The sequence below is a fragment of the Martes martes genome (assembly GCF_963455335.1).
Source record: "Martes martes genome assembly, chromosome: 11".
NCBI lineage: Eukaryota > Metazoa > Chordata > Mammalia > Carnivora > Mustelidae > Martes > Martes martes.
Genome location: NC_137899.1, coordinates 62,525,204 through 62,545,746, shown reverse-complemented (window position 1 = coordinate 62,545,746; position 20,543 = coordinate 62,525,204). Strand labels below are relative to the sequence as shown.

The following is a 20,543-nucleotide window of genomic DNA, read 5'->3' as shown; positions in this document are numbered from 1 at the left end:
CTTTAATCTACAAATTACTTAAAAGTATGTGTGAAGATTATTCATCTTTTATTACCAATATTTTATTACCAGAGAACAGCTAGCTTTCTATATGGCACCAATTTTTTATAGTTTGCTAAAACTTCCTTGTGGCCCAGTACACCATTAATTTCTGTGTATTTCACATGTGCTTGAAAAGAAAATGTACTAATTGCTAGGTGCAGATACACATACATCCATTAGACAAACCTGTTAACTGTACTGTTAGGTCTTGACTCGTTTTGTGTTTATCTGCTTGAGTCAATGAGAATTGTGCTGAAATTTCCCATTATCATGACATTTTTGTCCACTTCTTCTGACAGTTCTATAAATATTTTACCTTGAGACTATGTTCTTAGATTCACCCAAAACTGAGCTTTAAATACCTTTACAATACCATACTAGTAATATTTTTGTTAAAATTTATTTTGTCTGATATTAATTTAGCTTTATCGGTTTGCTTGTAGTCAGTATTCACCCAGACATAATTTTCTATTCCTTCATTTTCACATTTTTCTATATGCTTATGTTTACGTGTGTTGCTCAGCAACGGCATATCCCAATCTTTCAGTCTGCTTTCAATTGATGAGTTTTATTTAGATTTACTAAAATTACTGATAATGGATTTATTTTTGCCTCATTTTATATTATTCATTGTGTTCTCTATGCTTTTCCCCAACCACACCTTTTAATAAAATTCTACATCATTCTTTTTATTGGTTTGAAATGTTACGGTTTTTTATTTTTTTCTGTTTACCTTAAAAGATTTTTTTTTTTAATCTAAAAATCTTCCTATGTTGCTCTGAAACCAAGAATACTTTATGAGACTCTATATGGATGCTGGAGCCAAACAGAGGTGGCTAAAATCTCACCGCTTCCACTTACTAGCCATGTGACCTTGGATAGATTTTCTATGGTCCTTCGGCTTATTCCCTCAATCATAAAATGGGATTGTTACAAGGTTTACATGAGATTACCTAGCTAGACTGTTATGGACAATATCTGGGTAAGAGTAGATGTTTAACAAATGGTAGATTTTTGGATACAAACAGATCTGGACTTAAATCTCAGTTCTAGCAGGTAAAAAGGGCCGTTATTTTTTAAGAAACAGGGGGAGGGTCTTTCAATTAAGAAGAAAACTTTTCAGCCCTAAGGACAATGTCTGAAATTTTGAGAAGCATCTCTTACTCTACTATCAACTTGGTTAACATAAAAAGAAACTTACCCTTTATGATATATGCATAGACAAGGCAGTCGTGCTATAGTATCTCCCTGTTGCAATTCTTCAAGGCATATTGCACATTCCCCAGCATCTTTACTCAGTACATCCTCTGAGGAAAGAGAAAGTGAATTCAGGACAATAAAACTGAAAGATGAATTACAGGAACACCACTTAGTAAAGAGTGGTGACTCTTTAAATTTTTTGTCAGATTTGACATATTTTGTCAGAAATACATAAAACTCGTATTTGAAATACTAATTTATGAGTCAGTGAATAATACTTACCATTACTTATAGACAGAATCTTATTTCCATTTACATTTAACTGAGGCATTACAGTAAGCAAGAACAGTGCAGAATCCTCCAACTTGCAAAGGACTTTGCTATAAAACTTCATCAGCAAGTCAGTTATTTGCAATTTGGAATTCATTTTCCTTCTCTTACTAATCAATAATAATTTGATGCCCAAGATAGCTTAAAAAAAAAAGTATACTTAAGAGTATAATATGGCTGAAAAGATATGAAAATACTATTGTAATTTTTAAAATTCTAAAATAACAAAATTGGTAAGCTAAAGAAATCACCCCGAGTATGGACTTCTTAAAAAGGTCTGCTTAACTCAAGAAAATAAAAAAAAGGTAAAGTTCTGTGCAGACTCTGAAAGGGACTTTTGGAAACTTGAGGATTTCAGATATGCAACAATTCTTCTTACTCCTTTTCTAGAACAATGCCTGGCCACACCAAGGAGCAATTAGACTGGCTTTCAGAGGGCCCTGCAGAGTGTTTAAAATAGTGCCACAGTAAAACCCTTTACAAAGTGAAAACTCCTTTTGGGGAGGGGGCGGAATTCCTTCAATTGATGTTTTATACTAAAAATTTAAATTTTTTTTAACGCTGAAGCTTAATTTTTTAAAGTATCTTGCCAAAGAGTATGTTAGCCGGATAACATGATGAGGAACTAAAACATGCCACTGCTAGAGAGTATGGAAAAACTGCCAAACGTACGAGAATGTATACTCAGTCAGCGTAGAGAAGGGAAACTAAAGCAGGAAAACAATATGAATTTATACCACAAGTAACTAAATTGCTGTCTGTAGAAATAAAAATCAAATAGGCTAGAGAAAAGACTACACCAACCTCTATCTAAATGCTGAAAGTGCAAGGTAAGTTCCTACAATTATCTGGCTGGTTCTCCCACACCTCCTATAAAAACCAACAAACTTAATTGTGCGTATACCTGTAATTGTTCCCTGTAGAAAATGCATTCTCTAAGAGGTCGTTCGCCCTTCAGTTATTCATTTTGAGAGCACATTAAGAGGAAACACAGACTCTGTTTCTATTGGGTCTACACCAGCAGACAGATCATTTACCCGTAAGGCTGGAGGGGGTATAGGGCAACCTCTGCAGAAAAAGGCCTTGGCAAGAAAAATTTTTGTATTCAGAATCTAGGGAATATGGATGGGATGATTTTAGCCAACTACTGGGTAGTTCACAAGCCGATGTATGACAATCAGAAACTTGACCAGGATAAGTAAAGCTGGGTAAATAGAAAATGCTCTCATTAACACCCCCCTCTAGTATCTTATCCCCATTTTTCTCTTCTTCACCGTGGAGATCCCACCCTCTACCTCTACTCCATCCGCCCAAACCCTGACCCCAAAGTCTTTCCTTCCTTCTCTTGATCTCCATTTTTCTCTTACTGTTCTGGATCGCTTTCCACAGATTAATGTTTATGTAAAAAGTTTAATGTAAACAAACAAACAGACTAATTAGTGGCTGTTAATTGGTATATTGGAACCCACAAAAGGAGGCCACTCCACTGGCTCCACCCATGTCACAAATCTAAACCTAAATCTTTCTGCCTTTATGGAAAACACCTCACTACCAAGGCAACTTAACACCAGTCACAATCCTCCAACTTGGCTTTAGCTAGCTTAATGTTACCCTAGAAAACAGGGCCTTCTAGGCATTCCACCCCCTTTCAGGCTGCCTCTTCTAACATATAAAAGCCACTCTTGAGAAAATACCTTCGAAAGTAGTGGAGAAGCATCGTACTCCCTCAATCTATGGATTATTTTCCCTTGAATAAAGTACATCAAACTCATTACTTAATTGTTTCAGTTTTGCCATTTGACACTAAGGATGACAGCAGTGAGAGGATGTGAAGGAGACACTAAAAGATCTTAGTAAAGGCCTGTAACTCCAAATAATATGGTATATTCTCACAGGATCAATTTCTTTCACCGCAAAGATATACCACAATATACCACATCGTTAACACTGAATGTGAGTTCTACAACAAACTTAAAAACAAAAAAAAACAAAAAAAAATAACAACTTTTTACCAAGCCTTAAAAAAAAAAAAACCCATTAAAATGACCAAAAAAATCAACTTTAAGATGCATCTCATTTTCCAGAGCTGTTAAAATATGAAAAGGAAGAATGTCTCAGAATTGGTGAACTATGATATCACATTTTCTATCTTTTGGAATATATGACTATTGGATCTAGATTTAAATCAAAATGAACCATATAATCTCTATATTATCTTATTTAAGAAAATGAGACAGACCAGCTTTTAAAAAATAAAGAAAAAGCACTATCATATTTCTGCCATATGCTACTATGTAACAGATTGTCAGCACTAAATGAAAAGAACTGAAAATCATTAAGTATAAGCTCCTGAATGCACTGTTCACAGAAAAGTGTCTTAACAATACTTTTATGGTGACCTATGACCAAGTCTCAATTCTTTATTAGAATAGGTTTTTAAAAATCTTTGAGTGGGGAAAATTTTAGTATCTTGAAGGTCTTGGTTTTATCCTGTTTTTAAGTAAATTTATTTATGGTATAACAAAGACAAATATAATCTGCATATAATTAACAATAATGATATTTATTTTAAGAATATACTGCTATGCTTTGCAGGTACTAAGTTAAAAAGAATCATTTTAGTTTAATCTAAAATGCCATATTAATGTCAGCCATTTAATCGTAAGCTCCCTAAGCCCTAGTAATGAAAAATAATCAGAATTATATATTCTATGTTAAGAAAGGTACACCTATATACAAGAACATCCCAAGCAAATTTCAATGCAGAAGCCGCCTATATTTACTGTAAATAGCTTCAAGTGAAACGATCTCTACTTAGAAAATTAAAAGATACCCTGAACATACTACAGCCAGTAATCAAACTGCATTTTGATAGGCAACTCTGAGTCAAAAGACAGTTTATTCACTGCAAAACCTGGGTTGCTGTCCCAAATAGCAAATGAGTAATTTTCAGATTTAAAATTCACTATGCAACACGGTTCATTTTTGCCTACATGGGGGTTTGCTAGAATAGTCCCCTCTCCCATCCCATTATGAGAGTGTCCTTCCATTCAAAGGAAAGTTTTGAGCTGGGTAACGGGAAACATTCAGAGTTAAATATGGTTGGGAAAAACCACTAAATCCAGGGCACTGAAGCATCTTCAAGACAGCTGTGGAAAAAAATGTTAAAAATCTTTAGCTAGTCAATGTCAATTGAAAACATTCACAAAGGTACTACTATAAGCAATATGAAGTCAACATTTCAGGGCTGCAATACATCAAAGGCAGACTATTAATAGTCAAATTGTTATTAGAGAAGTAGAGAAAGGAACACTATGAGACTTAACTTCCATAGTTAGCTAGTCTGACTGGATTCCAGCTCTCCATAAGCATTTGTAAACCAGAGGCACTAAAGATAGTTAATAGGAAACTACACTTTTACTGCTTTTTCAAATGTTGCTGTTGTCCTACATAAACATTTGGAACACTAAAAGTTAAATCACTATACTGTTTATCAGTCTCATTTTTTGGGTCTTATTCATATGGTGTGGGCATTAATTTAGATATACTGATACAGGAAAAGAAGAATTAAGCCAGGAAGAGAGCAATATTTTCTAACTAGAGGTGGGCACCAGAATCACTTGGGTAGGCATTCTATCTCAATACAGAAGAAAGTAAATTACACATACATGGGCCCCATCCCTAGAGATTCTGAAATCTACACCTGTCTCAGAAGCACAACTGCTATCAATCGTACAGTATGGTAAAGGAGAAAGAACGTAAGATTTAAAGTTGCAAACCGTAATTTCTATCCTCCCAGTTAGCTATGTAACCTCCAAAATGTTGCTCAACTTTGAGTTTTCTTTTACTCTCCTTTAATATTAGTATAAAAAAGGTACTCAAAATATTACAGAGAGGATATTTTAAAGAATTATGTAAAAGATGCGTCTGGGTGGCTCAGTGGTTATAAAGCCTCTGCCTTCGGCTCAGGTCATGATTCCAGGGTCCTGGGATCGAGTCCCACATCGGGCTCTCTGTTCAGCAGGGGGCCTGCTTCCCCCACTTCTCTGCCTGCCTCTCTGCCTACTTGTGATCTCTGTCTGTCAAATAAATAAATAAAATCTTTTCAAAAATAAAGAAAGAAAGAAAGAAAGAGAAAGAATTATGTGAAAAACTTTATAAATTATTGAAACATTATACAAAATATTCATTGTTATTACCATTTTTTTCAGAAAGTATTTTTCAGACTTCCCCAAAAACAAAGCTGGTCATTTTTCTATCTTTTTCTCCTCATTCTGGTATTGTAGTTGTTTGAACTTCACATGATGTCATTAATAATTCCATGGCCACCAGAAACTTCTACATGATAATCTTGACCTAACCATTTCTAGAGACCTATTATAGTTTCAAGGGTGGGAAAAAGTCCATGCAAACAACACTGCCCGATTTTTCGATGTTCTGACTTCATTCTATATTTAAAAGTACTATAAATGTCCCCTCTGTTACGTATCTTTACATATAGTTAATGTTCTCTACTTATTAATCCTATGAGGTAACTAATGTTACCTCTATTTTACAGATAAGGAAACTGAGGCTCGAAGAAGTTAAGTAACTTAGCAGAAATTATTAACCTAAGTTCTGGGGTTAGGATTCAATTTTAGGCTAAGTAGTTTACTACATGAATTCTGCTACAAGAAACAATTTCACTTTAAAATAGCATAAATAGTGAAGCGAATGACCTGCTTCAGGCTACCTTAAGTATGAAACACTCAAGACAGAGATGGCTACATATTTAGAGGAAGTATATTCAAGACTGATCATATGCTTTATCTTCTGGAATAATCAAACTGTCAAAACTGGTATCAGAAATGAGCTTACACTTCACTGCTTACTTCCTTGTATGAACTTTTCTATGGTGACAGAAACAGCCTTTTTATCTGTGCTGCCTAACTGGAAGCTACTAGCCACATATGGCCTGAAAATAGCACTTGAAATGTGGTCAGCACAACTGAGAAACTGAATTTTAAACTTTCTTTCATTTTAGTAAAATACAAAACCTGAAAATATGTGATAGATAAGCAACATACATTTATAAACTAATTAAAAACTTCTGTAGATTGCTATTTCACTTATAGCCTCAAGCTCGCTCTTTGCATTGCCCAAAAAAAATTACTTAAAATTCAAGCAGCCAAATATGCAAAATTAAAATATTGAGCAAGTACAAGCACATATCCATATAGTTATTGCAGATCAAGACATGAAAAAAAGCAGACAGCCCCCCCCCAAAAAAATCCTTTTGAAAAGAAAGAGAACAAATAAGACCAAATTTGTTAGAGGCAGCCAAGAAAACTCCATGCGAAAATTTCATAATCATCACAACTTTATTTTCAGATCAAGCATCCAAACAGATATATGATCTTTTCAGCAAAATACAATGCCAAGCACTACTATGGATCAGGCATGTTACCTGAAGACTTATTTTTTGTTCTTGAACCCTCAATGATAGCAGTAGAAAACAAAAGCAGCTGAAATGTGAAATAATCCCTAGAAAAATCAAGAATTAAAAAAAATTCATAACATTAGTAAGAAGCAATTACTCAAAGAATGAAAAATAGGGGCTCACAGGGCTTATTAATAAATACTTTCAGAAATAAATTTATCTCCAATGGACTTAAAAGACAAAGTTAACATTAAATTATAGATCCATGAGCTGCTACTGTACTTAAATATCGTAAGGGGAACTAGAAATGATACTTAACAGAGGGAAACTGCCATTTTCACTATAAGACAAATATATCAATAAAAACATGGGAATGACCTTTATTAAAATGTCTAAAACTCAAAGTTCATGGTCAACATCTGCTTTTATCCTTTTTAGACACTCTGGATCAACTAGGAATTGTTGGCTTCCTCTGCCTTGACGCCACTGATGATTACTACATCAATGTTTTCTTTAAATATAACTGAGAACTGACTAAACACATAGCTACTTTTCATCTGTATTGTTAGAAACAATTTGATATTAAGACTATTTCTTTAAAAGTGGATAGAACTTATGACTCTTCTGATGACTTTTAATGAAAAATGTGTATTCTCGGAAATATTTTTGGAAATACAGACATTGGCACCTGCTCCAAGAAAATAAAAATATAAGTGGAATAAAATGAAACCCAAACTAAAGACTTTAAAAGGTAAAATATACAAAAGGAACAGAGACTCAATAAATAGATTTAGTTTTCTTGGGCCTTTTGTTCTTAACTTACTTTAAAAGGCTAGCGAGGGTTGAGTATTATATAAAATTAGGTATATAACAAACTGCCAGAAGTCATACAAGTCACCCAAGAAATTATTAGATTACCAAATTATTCCCTAATCTTCAAATCAAGACAACTTCCCTATGCCCTCCCCCCGCCCCGTCACAAATGAACAAGAAACCAAAATTCACAACCAAACACTGACTTGTAAACTCTACGCCAGTTATTTTCTCAGACAAGTTATCCACATTAAAAAGTAAAGGAATATTCTGCAACTGCTGAACACATACAAAAATAGAAAATACAGACTTTGAACTAAACTTAAATTTGGTCCACCTTTGTTTTGAATCACTGCAGAGAGAAAAACACCAGTCCTAAAAATACAAAAAAGCTGATTTTCAAGCTTCATTTCTTACTGTGTACGTTTAAAATTAGATTAATGTGTTAAATTATAATGTAGGCTAATAATAGCAATAGAGAGTTAAGCAACCTGGGTAATAGGATATAACAACAACAAAAAAAAACTGTTATTTATACACAGTTCTAGGTTCAAATTCAACTCTTTGACTTACTTAGCAATATAATGAGAATAACAATACCTATGTCATAGGGAGTGGTAAGAATTAAGTAAGACCTGTGAAATGTCTAGCACTGTAGCTGGGAAGCACCAGGCAAGTTCTGAAGATTAGCTAATGTCACCACCAGCAAGAAAAGGACTCTTCCTCTGAGTTTGTTTTCGCCAATCTAAAGAAATGATGGAACCTGCTCCACCTGTCTCTTAAGATTGTTGTGAAGATCTAATGAGACAGTACAAATGGGAGACGACAGTCTCATAGAAAAAAAGAACAGGCTTGGACGTCAGACAAAGTGCAAACCTCTTTAAGCCTCATTTTTCTTTAACTAAACTGCAGGTCATAATACCTTTATCTCATATGGTCTTTAATACTGATGATTAAAAACAAAAGAGCTAATAAATGTGAAAACAAAAATGTTAGAACACTTAAAAGGCTTGAGCTATTAACTGAATATTAATAAAATTTTACCACAGCATTCTTGAAGTAAACTGAAAAATGTCAACTCAATTGGTATTATAGCATGGAAAAATACGTATTATGTCAGAATTATCTGATTTATGGAACTAGGACTCCATCATTTTGTTAGAATGAATTTGAGAAGAAGTATTACAACGTGTATGTCTACTGCTCATGTTGACTGAAGCTGAAGCACGTCTGTCCTGCCGGTTCTCCTACGGCTTTAAGAGAATTAGTAGGCTAGTAAGAACCATACAAAGGTCACAAACTCAAATGCCTAAAGGGAGGATAGCCAGAAAACGTTCAAAGAGCAACTCAACTTTTTAATCTTTGTGTAAGAAAAAAGAAGAGCACAGTGGTGATGATGAATGCCAACTGAATCTGGTCTCAGTTTTAAGGGTGAAGAGGTAATTGCAACAAACTGATGCACAAGGCCCCATCCAAGGGGGGCACTTGCTACTCCAGCAGAATGCCGTGTAAGAATGAGGGCCCCAGTGTGGCCAGATGTTATGTCTTTAAAGCAGCTGCAAATTGAGGTTTTTAGGTGAAATGTCTCATTTTGCAAAACAGTGACTGATAAAAACCCATGTTGATACTGTGTAAGCCAATTAAGAAAATGTGGTCAGATGCAGTGGATACTCTGCAGCCTCTAATGAAGACGGTAAATCCAGGAGAGCAGGGAACCCTGTGCGCTCTGCTTCCTCTAGCACGTAGCATACTGTTTTGCACACAGTAAGTACTTGATAAATACTTTTTGAACTAATAAAGCAATAGATCTCAGGAGACCAGAGAAAACACCAAGTGACAAACAGCCAACGAACAGAGAAAACGTCCCAAACCTGGAGGTGGTTGTTTCAGTGACCTGGGCACTTTGCAGACTGACGGCTACTCAGATAAGCTCAGACCTGTTTTCTGTTATGTGTACTGATTTCTTTACCGACAAGGTTATCAGGCAATCAATCAGAAAGCACTGGACATATACTGAGTTTACCAACAAATACTTACAGGCTGATTACTATGTACAGGTAAAGTACTGAAAGTTATGTATGCACAGGAAAGCTACTGAAAATGTCCAGTCTAGAAGCTCTGACAGTAATAGCTAGGAAACGATGGCAACAGAGACTTCTTTCTTGATCCCCTTTCACCTGACTACTAAATTACTAGAATAATGGTGACTAATTGCTGGATCCTGGACAATCTAAATCTAGATTCATCTGAACCTCACGTAATGAAAGCAAGAAAGAGCAAATATGATAAGGCTTTTTAACAAATCTTCTAAGGACAGGGAAAATACACTCATTTGTAAGGTTTATTTCTTTTCAATAGGCCTGCTCAAAGTCTACCAATCCTTAAGGTGTTCAGGCAATCAATCAGGAGTATCTGAATGACTCTCATGGGGACAAGAGAACCAGCCTGCTTTGACACTGAGAAACCAAAAAGCCACCAAATTGGGCTGAGGACAGAACTCGCTCTGCACCCAAGAGGGAAGGAAGAAGAGGGAAACTTCTTTCCTAACACCTTCAAACAAACAGGGTTTTGTGTGTGCCAAATTAATGATCACTAGGCTCTTCTTTCTATCAGAGAAAGAAGTAACACTATCATCTACATGTGTGGCGACAGATTCACAACTGCTGACATTATGTAAGAGAGAAAGGTCATGAGCTATCTAAGTATACACAGCAGTGTGAATGAGGGTAAACCAAGCTGAAGAAACGAAACAGATGAGTACTGTAGTGTCAGAAAGAATGAAGGGAAGGAAGCCAACAAGGCATGGAGGGACAAGAAGACAACTTTATAAAGCAGAAGTTCCTAGAACCAAAACCCGAAATTTTTTAATTTAGTATTTCAGAGAAAGGGAAGAAGAAAGGCCACTGCAGAAAACTAAATTAGTAATCTAGAATAAATGTCATGTAAGTAACTCAAAAAAAAACCCCACAAAACCTCCAAAAATTCATGAATGAAAACATAAGACACAGAGGACAAATCCAGCTCTAATATTGAAATTATAGAAATTAAGGAAAGAGAAAAAGAAACACAGAAGTACTAATCAAAGAAATACTAGAAGAAAATAATCCTTGAGCTGACTAAAGACTTGAGTTTTAAACTGAAAGGGCTCATGAAGCTTTAAGCAGGATTAATCAGAGATAGGAGTAGGGTGGAAAAACACTAAAACAAACACATCCTGGGCAAAAAATAGAATTCCAACCTTCAAAACACAAAATCGACCTGTATGCTTCCAAAATGTAAAGAAAAAGTAACTTAAAATGAAAAATAATGAGACCTAGCCAGATTTCTCATGTATAATACTGGTAGTTAGATAACAGAACAATTTTATAGACTTAAGAAAAAAACAAACAAACCAAAAACCTGAATTAACAGTATCCTGTATTCTATATGAAGGCAAGCCAAAAACCTCTAGGCATGCAACAGCTCACTAAGTATAAAATACATGAAAGGCTGTCTAAGGAAATTATTCATGGAAATGCTTCTAACAAAAGAAAATGAGAAGAACAAAAATCTCAATAAACAGAAAAATGAAGAGTATAAAAAATCGCAGTGAGCAACTAAACATGTGTAAGTGAAATGTAAATAGGTAATACTAGGACTAAAACTGTTATCATAACCACGGGTTTTTTATTTTGTTTTTTTAAAGAGTTTATTCATTTGTTTGACAGAGAGAGATTACAAGTAGGCAGAGAGGCAGGCAGAGAGAGAGAGAAAGAGAGAGAGAGAGAAGCAGGATCCCCACTGGGCAGAGAGCCCGATGCAGGGCTTGATCCCAGGACTCTGGGATCATGACCTAAGCCGAAGGCAGAGGCTTTAACCCACTGAGCTACCAAGGCGCCTCCCCCCCTTTCTTTAAAAGAGTTTTTTTATTTATTTGACAGAGATCACAAATAAGCATAACCATAGATTTTTTAAATGAAAATAGTATTTCACCAATGCAAACTTAATGATGTAGAATATAAACTGTTTCATAACATCCCAGAGTTACAGATAGTAAGGGAAGGAGGTGGGGGAAAGAGCACAAAGAAAAGCCTTAATTCTGATGGAATATGACAGAAAAATACGTTTAAAGATACACACTGAAGTAAGGTAATCAACACAGGAATAACAAGATGCATAGTAAAAGTTGTGGCTTAATTAAGAGGGAAGGGAAAGCAACTTGATCAATCCAGAGAAGCTGGAAAAGAACAAAGTAAAATAAAAACTACAAAATAAGTGACAGAACAACACAAAATTTATCAGCTGTAATATAAAATATGTGTATTGAATAGTGTAACAGAACATCATATATCTACTACTCAATCTCAGCAAATCAACTTACTTGCCATGAATTCAAACAAACAAACAAACAAACAAACAACTTAGGAAAACACAGGGAAGCAACTATCCTAGAGCACACACGAACATATAACAGCTCAGGAGTGAAGATGAAAAAGAGAAGGAAAAAACAACTTTTACAAAATGAAGGTGAATCTAGAAGCTTAAGAAAGAGCACACATTCCTGAAATCACAGAGATAAAAAGAAGTCAGAAACAAGAAAAATAAATTGGAAAGGAAAAAAGTGTTAAAAAGAAAGAAAAAAAATGGTATCTATTGGAAACAAAAGAGATCCAACTGCATATATACAGCCAAAGATAAAATTAAAGGGGCACCTGGGTGGCTCAGTGGGTTAAGCCTCTGCCTTCAGCTCAGGTCATGATCCCAGGGTCCTAAGATCAAGCCCCACATCGGGCTCTCTGCTCAGCAGGGAGCCTGCTTCCTCCTCTCTCTCTCTCTCTCTCTCTCTCTCTCTCTCTCTCTACCTGCCTCTCTGCCTGCTTGTGATCTCTGTCAAATAAATAAATAAAATCTTAAAAAAAAAAAAAAAAAAGAAGAGGAAGAAGAAAGAAAGAAAATAGAACTGGAGCTGTATATCTGAAGCAGATAATGAGTCCCAGAAGAAAAACTAGCCATGAAAACCCAAATCTATTTTTAAAATATCCTACTTGTGTCAGACTTCTTCGTAATAGCATTTTAACACTACAGGACGGGAAGAATGTTTATAATACCCTCCAGGAAAGAAAGTGTAACCCAAAGATTTCACACCTAAACAAGTCGTCTAGAAAACTTATCTCCCATGAGCCCTTCTATTAAAGGATTTACATGAGAATGAACTTCAGCTCATCAAGAGATGCCAAGGCAAAAGGACCCCTAGTGAGAACTGAATCCACTTCATTGTACAATCAAAATAAATGTGAGAATTACAATTAGATGATGTATAAATTGAATACCTAAATAAAGGCAAAAGAGCTAATTATTATCTTTAATAACTGGGTGTCAAAAAGTATCATTTAAAGCTGACAAAGCAAGTAACAGAAGTATAAATATATTTAGCATTACTAAAAGTAAACAGATAATGTAATAACCAAAATCAGAATATAGAAGGAGAAAAGAAATTGGGGCGTCTGGGTGGCTCAGTTGTTTAAATATCTGACTCTGACTCAGGTCATGATTTCAGGGTCCTGGGATCCAGCCTGACATGGGGCTCCCCACTCAGTGAAGAGTCTGTTTCTCCCTCTCCCTATGCCCCTCCCCCTGCTCATTCTCTCACAATCTTAATGGGGGGGGATTTTATCATTTCATATTTCATCATTGCTCAAAGAAATTAATAGTGTGTAAAAATATGAGTATCAATGTTATTATAGTTATAGTTACACTTATGAAATTAATCTCTAAAAAAAGAAATACAGTTCTTCCTAACTAAAGCAGAAATACAGGGGCACCTGGGTGGCTCAGTGGGTTAAAGCCTCTGCCTTCAGCTCAGGTCATGATCTCAGGGTCCTGGGATCGAGCCCCGAATCTGGCTCTCTGCTCAGCGGGGGGCCTGCTTCCTCCTCTCTCTCTGCCTGCCTCTCTGCCTACTTGTGATCTCTGTCTGTCAAATGGATAAATAAAATCTTTAAAAAAATAAAAAAATAAAGCAGAAATACGGAGCAAAGAAAAACTGGCTACTTGGTCAATGTTTTTTAAAAAAGTTATAAAAACAGGAAGCACAATACAAGACGCCAGTCGTAAAACTAGCTTCATTACTAAATGTAAATGGGCTAATCCAACAGGTAAAAAAAAAAAAAAAAGAAAAAAGATTAGATTGGATCCCAAATAAAATTAACCCTGTATTGTACACAAGAACCGTATCTGAAACAAAAAGATGAAAGATGAAAATAAAAGGAAAACACTTAATCAGGCAAATACAAACAAAAAAAAAAGAATTATAGTCTTATTATCATACAAGGTCATAGTGCAAAAAGCATTAAAGGAGACACAGGAGACACAGGACCCTTTAAACACTAAAAGATGCAATTTGCACCTACATTATAATAATTATGTAATAACAAAATCATAGCAGCATTCTATAAAGTAAAGAAGTACAAGCAATACAAATAAAAACAGAAACATCGGCAGTAAACTTAAATTCACCTCAGTCCATGACAGATCAAGTGACAAACAAGACGGATATGGAAGACCTTAAACTGAACATGAATATGGAATGTTTGCCAAAAACGACCACATATTAAAACCACAAAGAAAAACTTAGCAAATTAAAACACAAGAACAGTACAGAGAGCATCCTCTGATAATAATATAGTAAAACTAGAAAACAAACAGCGAAACTGGAAGAAAAAAGCACCTAACATCTGGGAATTTAAAGACTCTCACTTAACTTCTGAGTTAAAGAGGAGATCCCCAAAATATACAGTATCTAAACAACAAGAAGAAAGTAACAGTGATAAAAATACTATATATCAGAATCTATGGAACAGAGCTAAAATATAAGAGAAAAACTCACAGCCTTGCATATTTATGATGAAAAAGGAAGGAAGAGGGTGCCTGGGTGGCTCAGTGGGTTAAGCCTCTGCCTTCGACTCGGGTCATGCTCTCAGGGTCCTGGGATCAAGTCCCACATCAGGCTCTCTGCTTGGCGGGGAGCCTGCTTCCTCCTCTCTCTCTCTCTGCCTGCCTCTCTGCCTACTTGTGATCTCTCTCTGTCAAATAAACAAATAAAATCTTAAAAAAAAAAAAGAAAGAAAAGAAAAAGGAAGGAAGGAAAGGAAGAAAGAAGGAAGAACAAAAGAAAACTAATTAATACCTCCCAGTAGACAAGGAAAAGCACATCTAAGGAATCAGAAAAAATAAATATTTTTAAAAGCCTAAGAAATGAATTTTAAAACAGGAAAAAATGGTAGGCCCAAAGGTATCTAAGACCAGTAGTAAAAAGGGTGAAAGACAGCAAACACTGATACATTAAGTTAAGAAAAAATTGGGAAAACATCACATTTTGGTAGAAAATAAATCCTTAAGATACTAATTTGCTAACAATACACAGCAATGAAATATATAATTTTCTACTTTAAAGAAGCAAAACAGACTGAAGGCAGAAATCCAAACAGATCAATTTCTATAGAAATCAGAGACAGCTGTCCTAGAGCGATCCTCAAAAAGCATGAGGCCCAGACACTTCCACAGGGAGTTATACCAAACCTTTGAAGTTCAGATGATTTGAATGCTATTTATACAGCTGCAGAGCATAGAAAAAGGAAATCTAAATGATTTCTTCTGAAGTAAGCATAACACTGATTCTAAGACTCAAAAAAGATTACCCCCACACCAGTCCAATCTCAGTTTTACAAAAATCCTGAGATACTAGCAAATACACTCCAGCACTACACTGAAGGTAAAACTCCAAGTATTATCAGAAAAAAACAAATTCACATACACCATGGACCAAAGAAGGCTTCCAGGACTGTATCCCATAGACCTACTCATACACATACAAAATACCAGGAACAATTTAACATCCATCAGTAAGGGACTGGTTCATCAACTGTGGCTCGCCCACCTATAAAATATAAGGTAATTGTAAAGAACCATGAAATTCATTTGGAATAATTTCCAGGACATATTATGAATAAAAAACTTGAAGTTCAGAACAATCTAAAGCATGGTATCACCATATAAAAAGTGTGGGGGCAGATTATGTGTATATATTTACATAAGCATTAAGTATTTCTGGAAGGGTCACAAGAACGGTAGGACTGGCTGCCCCTGGAAAGGGTGACTGAGGGACTGAGGTGAGAGGGAGCCTTCACTCGATATTCTTTGTGCCTCTTTGCTTTGGGACCACGGCAAACATGTTACCTATTCAAACACAAAATTAAAAACAGGGACACGAAAAGGGTGAGCTAAACACCAGCAGGTGAATGCAAACAAAAAGAAATTGTTGGGAGACAATTCTCCATGGGTTTCCCTAAGCTCAGGTCTCCTCTTCTGCAGTGCAACTTACTGAGTGTGCAGATACCACCCGGTCCTTCTCACAACACCCTGTGGAGGTGATGGAGGAAGGAGCACAAGAAAATGCTGATTATTCTGGCTACTGCTATGAGTAATAACATTAGAAGTCCTTTGATTCTGGTTTCTGCCACAATCCATCAAACTGTGGCAGGATAACTTGTCAGCTTTCAGGAAGGCTAAAACCTCAGGCCCTTCACAGTTTTTAATAAGCATTAGTCAAAATAATATTAGATAAAACAGACTATTACTAGGTAAAGCAAAAGAGAGAAGCATATAATATAAAAACATTCAATACAAAAGAAAAATCATAAATATCTATGTAAATAACATAGCTATGAAATACATAAAGCCAGGGGAAAATGTGCTGCAAGGCAAGTACCACCAAAAGAAATTTAAGAGACTTTAAAATGAAAAAACTGATAAAATTACAGCCATAGAGGGGATACTGTAACAAACTACTTCCTAAATCTGTCAGACTATGTAGACCAGACATAAACAAGGATACAGACTATTTCAATAATGTAATCAGACTCAATTTATTAGATATATATATACACAAATATATATTTAAAAAATAAGTAAATCTAGTATCGCCATCAAAAATGACTTTTCATTACACATCTCTACCCCCAAAAATGTATCTTTGAAATGCAGAAGCCTTTTTTCTAGCTAACCCCTGAATCATGCAGATGAAAGACTGAAAAGTTATCTAGTAAATAACAGGACCATTTTATATTAAAATCCCAGATAGAGTAACTAAAGCTCTTACAAGAAAAGTACTTCTATTTCTAAAATAGTTTTACTATTAAAATGGGAAGACTGAAAAAGGGGGACCTAGATGGCTCAGTTAAGTGTCTGCCTTCAGTTCAGATTATGATCTCAGGGTCCTGGTGGGATCAAGCCCTCCATCTCTGTGCTCTCCCTCTCTCAAATAAAAAAAAATAAATCTTTAAAAAAAAAAAAACACCCTGAAAAAAGTAGCTTTAAATTGTACTTAGTAATAGTAAGTTAGCAGCTTTATTTACAACTCTGAAACAGCTTCTTTGAAAATATCAATGAAATATATGCCCCTTTTAGCTAGCTAGTGTTAAGGCACAAAAAGTACAAAACAAAAAGGTATAACATTTGAAAACATTTGAATGAAAAAGGCAATACAGCCAAAGACATTAAAAGATTAAAACTGTAAGAAAATGTTATATGCAATGCTATGACAATTAATTATGAAATCTAGAGGATAAGGATTATTTTCTAGCAGAACGCAAATTCTCAAAACCAACTCAGGAGTAGGAAAATCTGAACACACTAATGATCACAAAAGTCAGAAAGACTGCCATAGATCTACCTTTAAAAGGTAGATGGTTTTATAGGTGAACTCTATCTGATCTGAGAAGAACAGTACTTTCCAGGTTAAATTATCCCGGAGCAAAGATGGAGAGGAGCGTTCCCATTCATTTTTGCCAGCATAATTTTTGTCTAACATAAGCTTGGTATCAATGTTTTAATAGAGCAGTAACACATGGTCAAAGAGAATTCAATCCAGTCACATTAGATATCAAGAAAACTCGACTAAGACATTACAAAATCAACATAATTTGTCAACAAATATAAAAGGGAAAAAAGTTGGGACACCCGGGTGGCTCAGTTGGTTAAGCAACTGCCTTCAGCTCAGGTCACGATCCTGGAGTGCCAGGATCAAGTCCCAGGTCGGCTCCCTGCTCAACAGGGAGTCTGTTCTCCCTCCAACCCTACCCCCTCTCATGCTCTCATTCTCTCTCAAATACATACATAAAATCTTTTAAAAGGGGGGGGGCATTTAATAAAATTAATCTATTCTTTGCCTAAAGTAAAAAAGAAAAATGACATGTATTCAATAAATATAATTTACCATAACTCAAAGCAAGCTTCCATTAAGCAGTGAAACACTAAAGACAATGAACAAGACAGTCATGTCCACTGGCGCCATTATTATCTACATCATTTTTAAGCTTCAAACTACTGCAGTAAGACAAAAACAAAACATGTATCTAAAACTTGGAAACACCTTCATTGGCAGATGTGAGTTACAGGTCTAGAAAATCCAAGGATTCACCTATTAACCAATAGCTTCTCTTTGTATCAGCAAAACCAGTTTGAAATTCAAATGGTAAAAACAGATGCTACTCGTAACTGTAACAAAACTATAAAGCACTAGATACAAACGTAAGTTTAACACTAAATATATAGTTCTCAATGAATCAAAACAAATGTAGAGACAAACCATGTTTCCTTGACAGGTAAACTGAAATCTTAGAACAGCACCGAGCAAGGACAGTGTGTATACCTGAAACTTATATAATGTTATATACCAAGTTTACCTCAATTTGAAAAAAGACAGCATACATCTTTCTTACCAATTTAACAAAGGGTAACACACATAGTCCAGTTGAGTCTTTTGTTAATGAATAAACCATATATTCAACTCCTCTATACTCTGTATATAATAACCATAAAATGTCTAAGTTAGAAAACAAGACTTCATGATAGAAGCCCTTACTGTGAGAATTCCACAATATAAAACCCAAAATAATACAAAGATTAACTCACATCTTCCCTCTAAAAATGATAAAGTCTTGTGTTGCTGGGCTTACAATAATAGCACTCATTCCTCTAAATCCTTCTCATGCACACTATGTTGTTTATAATAAACTAAGATCTAAAAAAAAGGTAAGATCATGTACTTCAAACTACAGATATGTGCCACATACAGTACGTTTAGGTGTATTCTGGGAGTACTTATAATCAGAGAACATATATGGCACATAAGATTTTGGAAGAAAATTCTTTTATATCACCACATTTGTGAATGTGGAAATTTAATTTTTTTTTTTAAACTAAAGAAATGTATGGTTTGCATTTTAGGATTAAGTCTCCAGGTTACACTTTTCCTATTCTGTATTCATTTACTGACTGATTGATGGACTCAGATATATTTAACTTAAACTTTTGGTTCTAACTCAGTATTATGCTACACCAATTTTGTTGCTCAAATTGTTCATTGGGAGCTCTCTGAGACTGGTTCCTGAGTCCCTCTGACACCACCTTACTTTTTTGAATTTCGAACACTTCCTAGCTTTCAGACAACACAAGATCTCCAGGTTCCTCTTTATTTTCTCTGCTCCAGCCCTAGAATCAGCCGCTTTGCCAATGGAGCCTGGTTCTTTTTACTGGAGATTTATTTTTAAATATTTAGAAATCAAGATCTAGGTGTTGGGTGTCAAAGATTTTTTAGTTATAAAAAGGTTGCTCATGGGGTACCTGGGTGGCTCAGTGGGTTAAGCCTCTGCCTTCGGCTCAGGTCATGATCTCAGGGTCCTGGGATGGAGCCCTGCATGGGGCCCTCTGCTCAGCAGGGAGCCTGCTTCCTCCTCTCTCTCTGCCTGCCTCTCTGCCTACTTGTGCTCTCTGTCAAAGAAATAAATAAAATCTTAAAAAAAAAAAAAAGGTTACTGGCACCAAAAAGCATTATAAGGAAAGGCCTAACTAAGACTGAGGTAAACACCAAGGAGTAAAGAGATTAAGGTAAGAGGACACCCAAATAACAGTAATCTAGGAGGTGCCGAAAGGTCAAGAAGCCTGGAGACCCCACATCAGTCTCGCAGGAAACGGAAGAAAACAAGCAAATCATAAATCTTATGATTATTTGGATGGCAAAGGAGGGCTATCTAGAATATATTCTTTACAGCTTTTGTTATATTACCTTACTTCACTTAAAATGTTAAAGAGTTAATTACAATCCCCCCCAAAATACTGCGCCACTGTGCTAATACTACTGCCTTCCCTGAAACCAAACCACCCAGTGGCTGGGGAGATACTATTCAAGGCCATCTCTGAGACAAATCCAGGGCAGTATTGTGAATTATCAGGCCTACTGTGACTTAAACAGGGGGAGAAAAAGCATTAAAAAAAAAAGATTATTCAAGTAATAAATGGTTATGGGGCTCAGTTGTTAAGGGTCTGCCTTTGGCTCAGGTCATGATCCGAGTGTCCTGGGATGGAGCCCCACATCAGGCTCCCTGCTGGGTGGAAAGCCTGCTTCTCCTTCTCCCATTCCCCCTACTTGTGTTCCTGCTCTCACAGTCTCTCTGTGTCAAGTAAATAAATAAGATCTTTAAAAAAAAAAAAAAAAAGTAATTAATGGTCACTGAGAAAATATTCACAAGCATTTCTTTAACAGTCCCCCCCTAAAATCTTTCTTGAACTCAACAAAATACCCAGTGACTCTGCAAAATCCTTACTCCTTCCCTGTGGAGGGGGGGGGCACAACTTGGGGGAGCAGATCACATTTTGTAATTTTCACAGCCTACAAAGAGTCAACATCCCTGGCTTCTTGTTT

At 35.7% G+C, this 20,543-nt stretch overlaps 1 protein-coding gene across 1 annotated transcript in view; it reads right to left on the bottom strand.

Moving 5' to 3' along the window:
* Positions 1 to 20,543, bottom strand: part of ZNRF2 (zinc and ring finger 2) — a 98,042-nt gene that overhangs the window by 12,514 nt on the left and 64,985 nt on the right. Inside the window, exon 3 of the mRNA XM_080818317.1 lies at positions 1,244 to 1,349. Coding sequence (XP_080674443.1) covers positions 1,244 to 1,349 — 106 coding nt within the window. The remainder of the gene's footprint in view (positions 1 to 1,243; positions 1,350 to 20,543) is intronic.